The following is a 10,892-nucleotide window of genomic DNA, read 5'->3' on the forward strand; positions in this document are numbered from 1 at the left end:
GATGAACGCAGTGCCCTTGTTTGGGTGTAGGGCCTGATCAGAGCCTGGAGGTACTGCGGTGCCGTTCCCCTCACAGCTCCGTAGGCAAGCACCATGGTCTTGTAGCGGATGCGAGCTTCAACTGGAAGCCAGTGGAGAGAGCGGAGGAGCGGGGTGACGTGAGAGAACTTGGGAAGGTTGAACACCAGACGGGCTGCGGCGTTCTGGATGAGTTGTAGGGGTTTAATGGCACAGGCAGGGAGCCCAGCCAACAGCGAGTTGCAGTAATCCAGACGGGAGATGACAAGTGCCTGGATTAGGACCTGCGCCGCTTCCTGTGTGAGGCAGGGTCGTACTCTGCGGATGTTGTAGAGCATGAACCTACAGGAACGGGCCACCGCCATGATGTTGGTTGAGAACGACAGGGTGTTGTCCAGGATCACGCCAAGGTTCTTAGCGCTCTGGGAGGAGGACACAATGGAGTTGTCAACCGTGATGGCGAGATCATGGAACGGGCAGTCCTTCCCGGGAGGAAGAGCAGCTCCGTCTTGCCGAGGTTCAGCTTGAGGTGGTGATCCGTCATCCACACTGATATGTCTGCCAGACATGCAGAGATGCGATTCGCCACCTGGTCATCAGAAGGGGGAAAGGAGAAGATTAATTGTGTGTCGTCTGCATAGCAATGATAGGAGAGACCATGTGAGGTTATGACAGAGCCAAGTGACTTGGTGTATAGCGAGAATAGGAGAGGGCCTAGAACAGAGCCCTGGGGGACACCAGTGGTGAGAGCGCGTGGTGAGGAGACAGATTCTCGCCACGCCACCTGGTAGGAGCGACCTGTCAGGTAGGACGCAATCCAAGCGTGGGCCGCGCCGGAGATGCCCAACTCGGAGAGGGTGGAGAGGAGGATCTGATGGTTCACAGTATCGAAGGCAGCCGATAGGTCTAGAAGGATGAGAGCAGAGGAGAGAGAGTTAGCTTTAGCAGTGCGGAGCGCCTCCGTGATACAGAGAAGAGCAGTCTCAGTTGAATGACTAGTCTTGAAACCTGACTGATTCGGATCAAGAAGGTCATTCTGAGAGAGATAGCGGGAGAGCTGGCCAAGGACGGCACGTTCAAGAGTTTTGGAGAGAAAAGAAAGAAGGGATACTGGTCTGTAGTTGTTGACATCGGAGGGATTGAGTGTAGGTTTTTTCAGAAGGGGTGCAACTCTCGCTCTCTTGAAGACGGAAGGGACGTAGCCAGCGGTCAGGGATGAGTTGATGAGCGAGGTGAGGTAAGGGAGAAGGTCTCCGGAAATGGTCTGGAGAAGAGAGGAGGGGATAGGGTCAAGCGGGCAGGTTGTTGGGCGGCCGGCCGTCACAAGAAGCGAGATTTCATCTGGAGAGAGAGGGGAGAAAGAGGTCAGAGCACAGGGTAGGGCAGTGTGAGCAGAACCAGCGGTGTCGTTTGACTTAGCAAACGAGGATCGGATGTCGTCGACCTTCTTTTCAAAATGGTTGACGAAGTCATCTGCAGAGAGGGAGGAGGGGGGGGGATTCAGGAGGGAGGAGAAGGTGGCAAAGAGCTTCCTAGGGTTAGAGGCAGATGCTTGGAATTTAGAATGGTAGAAAGTGGCTTTAGCAGCAGAGACAGAGGAGGAAAATGTAGAGAGGAGGGAGTGAAAGGATGCCAGGTCCGCAGGGAAGCGAGTTTTCCTACATTTCCGCTCGGCTGCCCGGAGCTCTGTTCTGTGAGCTCGCAATGAGTCGTCGAGCCACGGAGCGGGAGGGGAGGACCGAGCCGGCCTGGAGGATAGGGGACATAGAGAGTCAAAGGATGCAGAAAGGGAAGAGAGGAGGGTTGAGGAGGCAGAATCAGGAGATAGGTTGGAGAAGGTATGAGCAGAGGGAAGAGATGATAGGATGGAAGAGGAGAGAGTAGCGGGGGAGAGAGAGCGAAGGTTGGGATGGCGCGATACCATCCGAGTAGGGGCAGTGTGGGAAGTGTTGGATGAGAGCGAGAGGGAAAAGGATACAAGGTAGTGGTCGGAGACTTGGAGGGGAGTTGCAATGAGGTTAGTGGAAGAACAGCATCTAGTAAAGATGAGGTCGAGCGTATTGCATGCCTTGTGAGTAGGGGGGGAAGGTGAGAGGGTGAGGTCAAAAGAGGAGAGGAGTGGAAAGAAGGGTGGGGAGGTTAAAGTCGCCCAGGACTGTGAGAGGTGAGCCGTCCTCAGGAAAGGAGCTTATCAAGGCATCAAGCTCATTGATGAACTCTCCGAGGGAACCTGGAGGGCGATAAATGATAAGGATGTTAAGCTTGAAAGGGCTGGTAACTGTGACAGCATGGAATTCAAAGGAGGCGATAGACAGATGGGTAAGGGGAGAAAGAGAGAATGACCACTTGGGAGAGATGAGGATCCCGGTGCCACCACCCCGCTGACCAGAAGCTCTCGGGGTGTGCGAGAACACGTGGGCGGACGAAGAGAGAGCAGTAGGAGTAGCAGTGTTACCTGTGGTGATCCATGTTTCCGTCAGTGCCAAGAAGTCGAGGGACTGGAGGGAGGCATAGGCTGAGATGAACTCTGCCTTGTTAATATTTATGTATTATATTAAGTTTAAATAAGTGTTCATTGTTCATTCAGTATTGTTGTAATTGTCATGATTATTTATAGATATAATATATATGAAAATCGACCGATTTTAATCGGTATCTGCTTTTTTTGGGGGTCCCCCAATAATCGGTATCGGCGTTGAAAAATCATAATCGGTCGACCTCTAATACATACACACACACAAACCTCTGCAATCACCCAAATTATGACAAACATGTTCACACACTCTTATACAATATGATAACCCACACTCCCCTGACAACTCACTGGATTATTGAGTCCTCTTTTGAGGAGCTGGGTTGACGGGCCTCCACACTCCTAGATTATAATCCCTGCAGTCTGCCACCGAGACGCCCTAATCCAGCCCAATCCCTGCTGTGTGTGGGGGAGTTAAGTTTTGGGAGATCTATCTGGTCTTGTTCTCAATCTGAAGATTACTCACTTGTATCCTCACTCCTATCTCCTCATTCTTGTGTCTGTGTGCTTCCTTATAATAATTGAAAATCCAGGTTAGCAGGGTAGGAAGTGGAAGTGCTCTATTTAATGAAGAGAATTGCATGCACATTTAAAGGACTGGACAGAACTGAATTGTCATGGTTTAATATTCTAATATATTTATTTTACCATTATTTTACCAGGTAAGTTGACTGAGAACACGTTCTCATTTACAGCAACAACCTGGGGAATAGTTACAGGGGAGAGGAGGGGGATGAATGAGCCAATTGTAAGATGGGGATGACGGACAGCTTGGGAATTTAGCCAGGACACCGGGGTAAACACCCCTACTCTTACGATAAGTGCCATTGGATCTTTAATGACCTCTGAGAGTCAAGACACCTGTTTAATGTCCCATCTGAAAGACGGCACCCTAGACAGGGCAGTGTCCCCAATCACTGCCCTGGGGCATTGGGATATTTTTTAGACCAGAAGAAAGAGGGCTTCCTACTGGCCCACCAACATCACTTCCAGCAGCATCTGTTCTCCCATCCAGGGACTGACCAGGACCAACCCTGCTTAGTTTCATAAGCAAGCCAGCAGTGAGATGCAGGGTGGTATGCTGCTGGTAAAGAATGTAGGCCTGTGGAGTTGAAGCTACTTTAGCTAGTAGTGATGGTCTTCTCATACCATCCATGTCTACTGAGTCATATTGGGATGTGATACTGAGCATTATCACATTGCACTCATCTCTTTCAAACATGTGTTAATTCACATTATCCAGTTTGCCTCTAAACAACTACTGGATTCATTCATCCCGATTCTGATTATGGCATACTTATTTAGTTCTTTCTCTCTCCCTATCTCTCACTCTCTCTATCTCCTTCTACTTTTTTCAGTGACCGGTACTCTCAGTATCTCACAGCCCAGGTGATTGACAGTGAGGGCCGGCTAATCAAGAGCACCAAGTCCTCCTTTTTCCATTTCCTGTCCTGCCTTCCCTGGGTGCCGGCCTATTGTCTGCAGGCAGGTGCAGAGGGAGGGAGAAAGGCGGAGTATCTGTGTCCTAACTCAGTCTACCTGTACTCACCTGAGGTGCACAATCTACTGGGGACTCACGTCAGCTATATTGACATGACGCCCAGCGAGTTCACCAGGACTCTAGGTAAGAAAGTGTCAGAGTGTAAGGACTACAACAACAAAAACGACAAATTACAGAGGCGTCCTTAATCCGGCTCCTCTTTTTCCTGTAGGAATGAAGAACAGCATCAATGTGGAGGAGCTGATTGGCTACCTGAAGAAGTGGTGTGTAAAAACATCCTCGGCCAGTGGTCCAGAGGGGCAGGAGAAGCAGGAAGAGGAGGGGTCAGAGTTTAGCTCGACTGTGCAGCATGTCCACAGTGTGTACTCCTTCCTGCACAAGAACTGTTCTCAGACCAACCTCAAGGAGCTGTTCCAACACACACCGGCCGTCTTCATAGAGTACAACAGGTAGGTCTACTCCCTAACCCCAACCCGTGACTTCTCACCTCTAACCCCTCCCATGTAACACACCAGCCATGTTCAGCGAATACAACAGGTATACCACAGCCCTGACCTCTAACCCATGTGTGTGTTGGTCGTGTCCCTCCAGGAACGGAGACTGGTGTTCCGGTAGGTTCTACCACCTGAAGGAGGTGTGTTGGAGCGACCCCACCGAGATGTTTGTCCGCTACCGGGAGCTGACCCGCGGGGCTGACAGTACGGTACAGGAACCCAGAGTCCTGGCCCCCTTCTACAGCAAACTGGATGACATGAAGGACCTCTTCAAAAGGGTATGGAACCACTCAAACTCCTGGTTTAACCCAGGGATTATTGATATGTCATACCTTTTAATATATATGGCACTTCAACCAAAGAGCCGTATATGTGCCTTTTTCATTTTCAGATTACAGATTTTGTATCATCTTATAAATTAACTGTCCAGAGTTCTCAGCTGACATGGAAATGTATTGTACATGTTGTCTATTTATAGACTGTATGTAATATCAAGACACTGGATGATTCATATTGACTAGACAACTAGAAATACTAGTATACAAAACATTAAGAACACCTGCTTTTTCCATGACAGACTGACCAGGTGAATCCACTTCATGATTTTTAAGCCTGGAGACAAATGAGACATGGATTGTGTAGGTCTGCCATTCAGAGTGTGAATGGGCAAGGCAAAATATTTAAGTGCCTTTGAACAGGGTATGGTAGTAGGTGCCAGGTGCACCGGTTTGTGTCTAGAACTGCAACGCTGCTGGGTTTTTCCACGCTCAACAGGTTCCCGTGTGTATCGAGACTGGTCCACCACCCAAAGGACATCCAGCCAACTTGACACAACAGTGGGCAGCATTAGAGTCAACATGAGCCAACATTCCTGTGGAACGCTTTCGACACATTGTAGAGTACATGCCCTGACGAATTGAGGCTGTTCTGAGAGGGGGGAGGGGAGGGGGGGTCAAATCAATATCAGGAGTTCCTAATGTTTGGTATACTCAATGTATACCATATCACCAAAATGTTTCAAAACAGAGATATATTGTTCGTCGGTTGGGGGGGGGGGTTTAGGTGACACATCAATTTGATGCTTTTCTTTCTCCTTTGAGTATATTTTCTTAAACAACACTGTGTTGTGTTTTCTTACTGTAGTTGTTAAAGGTGGAGCACACCCCATCCATGCTGCAGTATGTGGTTCTACTGGAGCTGGTGTGTAACTCCTGTCCTCTACCTACTGTAGATGTACTCCGAGATGTGTCCAAACTCTACGCAAGGCTGGGTGAGTCTCTCTCCCTCTCCTGAGTCACGGTCCTTTCATGGAAGTTATATAATGCCCTTCTACCTGAACCCAGTCTGAATAACTCTCTGTTGTGTCTGTTATTTCCTGTCGAAATAACAATCTCTCTGTGTCTGTCTCTCTTCAGCTGACAAGTGTAAAACCCCAGGACAGGGAGAACAGGAGCAAAACCTAAGCATCAACCCCAGATACTGTTCTACACTGAAGGGTGAGGAACAACACACACACACACTTTAGTTCCTTATTGGACTGGTTTTAGTAACATGTACATTCTTATTGTCCTCCGATATTCAGGGATGTTGCTGGATAAGAGGGTGTTCCCCACTAAGGACAACAGCTGGGTGACTCTAGCCCACAGACCCATGATACCAGACAGCAAAGAGCTGGAGAAGATCTTTAAGGCCCACAAACAGGTGTGTCTGCTCAACCTGCCCCTCCCAGAGAAGAGGCCTGCACCCAGGACCAAGACTGGACCATCCCAAGGTACTGGACATAACGCTGCAAACGTCAACATTGTGACTTAATAGGGAAAGTACATGGAGAAGCTGTGGATCTGTATATCTGACACTCCTTTCCTCGCTCTCCCTCTCTCTCCCCAGGTTGGTCTGTCAGTGCAGGGTGGTTCAGTGAGGAAGATAGGATTCTGTTCCTGGAGATCTGTGGCATACGCTTCCTGTCCCAATGTGTCAGTACTGAGGCACAGACGGAGAACTACAGACCCTGCCCCTCCTTGCAGCGCCTTGTGCAGTCTGTGGTTCCCCATATCCAGAGGTTCCTCTACCACCACGAGGACCTGCAAGAACTCTACTGGGAACTAAAGAAGAACAACATCAGGCAGACCATCAGACAGCTCACCTACGGACAGGTATAGTACAACCTCACCTTAGAACTCACATTAGTACCTTACTGTGGAACCTAATCTGAGAAACTCATATTAGAGTCTTAGAACCTTACATTAGAACCTCACTTTAGCTGAGAACCACACCTTTTAAACTGGTAGGAACCTCACCTCAGAACCTGTGTTTGTGCAGGTAGGTATGTTGTACACGCGGTACCTGCTGTCTGTGAGTGATGAGGAGGATCCCGTGGTAGAGATGGAGGATGTCATATGTCTACTGAAGGACAACAAGGAACTCTACATCCAGAAAGACCACCTCTCAGCCAGGCTCGACATCTGCAGGTGTGCGCGCGCATGTGTATGTTTGTGTGTGTGCGCAGGTAGGTATGTGTGTGTGTTGGTAAATAACTCCTGACTGTGTGTTTCTTCAGAGAGCTGGTGAAGCTCTTCAGCTTCGAGAGCAGTCACAGGAAGGAGCTGCTGCACTTCCTGAGTGGTCTGATGACATCACTGCCGGACAATGCAGCTCTAAAGAGGTTTCTTCAGAAGGAGTGCCCAGGAGAACTGCCCAGTGAGGAGGAGGCATGGGAGGTCCCTCAACCTGTACTACCTGTACAGCCAATACCAGGTAGTGTGTCTTGCACTGACCAATGTGACTACACTCATCGGAATATAATGACTGAAGATATGGAAGTAAACTGCAGACATTCCTTGTTAGAACTCCTCTCCTCCAATTCCAGTGGCATCACCGGTTGTCTCAACCCCAGAAAATGAGTTCCGTCCTGGGCAGGAGGATGGAGAGCAGACCCTAATGTGTTGGCCTCCCCGCGCCTCCCTCTCCAACACAGCAGCCAGTCGCACAGGTACTGAGAGTTGTCTGTGTGTGTGCGTTTCTGTGTGAATATAGTGTGTACCAGTAATCCTGTATGATCGTATCCTCTCAGAGCGCCAGCAGACAGCAGGACCAGTGGAGGCGGTGTTGAAGATGTGGCCCCCTCCGGCTGAACCCAAAGACAGCCCCAGCTATAGCCCCAGCTCCATCTCCAACCACAGCCCCAGAGAGAGAGACCCAGAGAGGGAGATGGATGCAGGGAGAGAGGGTGTCCAGAGTCAGAGCCCCCGCGATGGCACAGCGGAGGACCATCCCAGCCACCTGGGTACCATAGGTCAGACCCTCTTTGTCTTTATTATGGAGTTTATTTAGGTGTTTATGATGGTATATGATTAGGTGGTTGGTTGATTTGTCGATTGATACATTTGATCATATGCTTGTAAGCCGTATGGAACAGTATTGTAATTCTCTCCTCTCCTGGTTGTTTTGCTACACACAGAGCCCAATCAGGATGCAGCAGTGGAAGCAGAGCAGAACGCAGACAGAGCTGTGGCAGGTAGAGAGTCTGGCCAGCACGCTGCCAGAGGCCCAGACCAGCACAGACCAGACAAGACCAGTGGACACAACCAGCAACCGTAAGACCCATCCCCTGGCTGCAGCTTGTACACTCTGATCATTTAGTTTTTTTGCAGTAGTCCATTATACGGCATCTTTTAAATGTTACTTGCAACACTACATGACCAAACGTATGTGGAGTCCTGTTCGTCATTCCAAAATCATGGGCTTTCATATGTAGTTGGTCCCCCCTTTTGCTGCTATAACAGCCTCTACTCTTTTGGGAAGGCATTCCACTAGATGTTGGAACATTTCTGAAGGGACTTGCTTCCAGTGAGGTCGGGCACTGATGTTGGGACGTTAGACCTGGCTCGCAGTCTGTGTTCCAATTCATCCCAAAGGTGTTCGATGGGGTTGTGGTCAGGGCTCTGTGCAGGCCAGTCAAGTTCTAAGGGGCCTGAACCATGAAAAACAGCCCCAGACCATTATTCCTCATCCACCAAACTTTACAGTTGGCACTATGCGTTGGGGAAGGTAGCGTTTTCCTGGCATCCGCCAAACCCAGATTAGTCCATCGGATTGCCAGATAGTGAAGCGTGATTCATCACTCCAGAGAACGCGTTTCCAATGCTCCAGAGTCCAATGGCGGCGAGCTTCACACCACTCCAGATATTTACCAAGTAGACAAAAATAAAAAGTAATAATAATAAAGTAACAATAAGAATAACAATAATGAGGTTATATACAGGGGGCACCGGTACCGAGTTAGTGTGCAGGGGTACAGGCTAGTTGAGGTAATCTGTACATGTAGGTGGGGGTGAAGTGATTATGCACCTGTACTGACCTCCTTCCCCCTCTCCCAGCTTCAGTACCACCATTCCAGAGGGGGTGGTATCCAGTGTGTTCCAGGGGGCTAGCCAGCGTCCTCCCCTGGCCCTGGACTCACCTGTTTGGGCTAAACCTCTGCATCCTCAGGCCCTCCTGGAGGACCTGCAGCTTGAATGCCAGAGACCTTCCACGGTGAGTGACTGATCACACACATATGATGATTTATAAGCACAGTAAGAGGCTCGTCCTTTCTATAAGCAGGAAGTCATATTGCTAAGTGCACCTTTTTAAAAGGTGTATTTCTATGTGTGTTCTGTAGGTGCTGTTTTCTGATGATCAGAGGGACACAGTGGCCATCGGGGAGTGGGGCGAGAAGCTGGTCTTCTCCTTCCTCTGTCACTGGAGAGACAGCCAGGCCCCCGGGGGGCCCTGCCTGGTCACCTGGTACAACCAGTGCGGAGAGAGCGGCCAGCCCTATGACTTCAAACTAATTTTCAACCTCACTCAGGGGGGGGAGTCAGGGGAGGAGAAAGAGGAGAAACAAGAGAAGAAGAAGCGAGGGATGGTAGTGAGAGAGGTGTTTGTGGAGGTGAAGTCAACGGTGAAGAAGGACAGAGCGTTCATCCACCTCTCGGCCAACGAGCTGGACTTTGCTCTGAGGGAGAAGGAGCGGTATCACGTGTTCAGGGTGTACAACGCGGGCGACTCCGAAAAGGTCCGTCTGTGTCGTATACAGAACCTGGCCCAACACCTCCATGCTAAAGACCTGGAGCTCTTCCTCTTTGTCTAGGAGAGACGATGGGGCACCCTATTCCCTAGATAGTGCCCTAGCCATTAGAAGTGCACTATATAAGGAATAGGGTGCCATTTTGCACGAAGACAAGTATGTCTTTCTTCCTGAATGTGTCTTACTGTCCCTCCAGTAACATTTGGATTCAGGTCTGTGGAACATACTATTTGATACCATAATGTAGATGCCACTTGTTGAATTTGTTAAATTTAATAGCATAAAAAATACTTACTTTATTAACACTAGTTCCCTAGTGAATGACAAGACGAATACCAGCTGAAACAACAAATTTATTTCCTGAGTGTGTCTCATCTATGGTAACATTTGTGTTGATGTTTGTTGAAAAAAGTTGCTTCCCTTAGTTTATTAACTGTTTATTTTATCATGCACGCTGTTTTTATCTACCTCTTGTGTAAGAGAGGGATCGGGTTTCTATGTTATAGCTATTGCACTATAGTCAGAAGGACTGCAGAGAAGACTTTTACTGGTAACTAATGTTTTATATGGATTTGTGCTGCCTTTTAAACAACCTTTTAAATGCACAGATTTTCGTTTAAGAACCTTTTTATAGTTTGAAGATGTGTTGAATCTTGACTGGTCTGATGTAAGTGAACGTACACTTACAAAATATTAGGTTTATGCCGTGTTCTCCGTCCCAAGCAGGTTGACAGTCAGGACATTCCCTGGTATTCAGCCAGTTATATTGTAACGTCATACTGGATTGGGAGTTAAGATATACAGTTTTGAAACCGAGATAAGGTGTTTGATTCAAACAGAATCTTTTCTTTTTGTCTCAGCCCCCCCAAAAAATGAAAAATACTGAACAACTGTTGATGTTAGATTTGTTTTATCATTCCGTTGAAAAATAAAACATATTTCCCGGTAATATGGTAGCAAAAATAGTCTAATTTATTTTGTACCATTTCATTTCTCTGATCTTTGGAAAGTAATCATAGGCTCTGAGGCTGGGTGCCGCGCCTCACAAAATGCTAGCACTGCTTTGTGACTCAGATACACACACACTCCTCATTGCTCTTTTCAGCAGACTTTGTTTGTTTGTGACATCCAGACCCTGTAGGAACAGAATAGTTAAGAGGCCTCTGTACCAGAGGATTAAGTGATTATGATTGAGTGTGTGTGAAGATAAACCACGCAGAAACAGAGCAGGCTGCCAGACCAGACAGGCTCCACACACGACTCACACCGTTCCTCTGT

The 10,892-nt window shown here is 48.5% G+C and overlaps 1 protein-coding gene across 5 annotated transcripts in view; it reads left to right on the forward strand.

The window, feature by feature from the left end:
• Window positions 1–10,563, forward strand: part of wu:fj29h11 (uncharacterized) — a 59,225-nt gene extending 48,662 nt beyond the window's left edge. For all 5 annotated transcript variants that reach the window (XM_064950592.1, XM_064950593.1, XM_064950594.1 and 2 more), the window contains 14 exons: window positions 3,910–4,175; window positions 4,264–4,501; window positions 4,644–4,824; window positions 5,690–5,816; window positions 5,962–6,042; window positions 6,129–6,317; window positions 6,434–6,699; window positions 6,866–7,014; window positions 7,104–7,300; window positions 7,413–7,535; window positions 7,617–7,838; window positions 8,004–8,139; window positions 8,923–9,079; window positions 9,207–10,563. In XM_064950592.1, the coding sequence (XP_064806664.1) occupies window positions 3,910–4,175; window positions 4,264–4,501; window positions 4,644–4,824; window positions 5,690–5,816; window positions 5,962–6,042; window positions 6,129–6,317; window positions 6,434–6,699; window positions 6,866–7,014; window positions 7,104–7,300; window positions 7,413–7,535; window positions 7,617–7,838; window positions 8,004–8,139; window positions 8,923–9,079; window positions 9,207–9,677 (2,803 nt within the window). In that variant the 3' untranslated portion in view covers window positions 9,678–10,563. The remainder of the gene's footprint in view (window positions 1–3,909; window positions 4,176–4,263; window positions 4,502–4,643; window positions 4,825–5,689; window positions 5,817–5,961; window positions 6,043–6,128; window positions 6,318–6,433; window positions 6,700–6,865; window positions 7,015–7,103; window positions 7,301–7,412; window positions 7,536–7,616; window positions 7,839–8,003; window positions 8,140–8,922; window positions 9,080–9,206) is intronic.
• The last annotated feature ends 329 nt before the right edge of the window (window positions 10,564–10,892 follow it).

Source organism: Oncorhynchus masou, chromosome 31 (assembly GCF_036934945.1).
Source record: "Oncorhynchus masou masou isolate Uvic2021 chromosome 31, UVic_Omas_1.1, whole genome shotgun sequence".
NCBI lineage: Eukaryota > Metazoa > Chordata > Actinopteri > Salmoniformes > Salmonidae > Oncorhynchus > Oncorhynchus masou.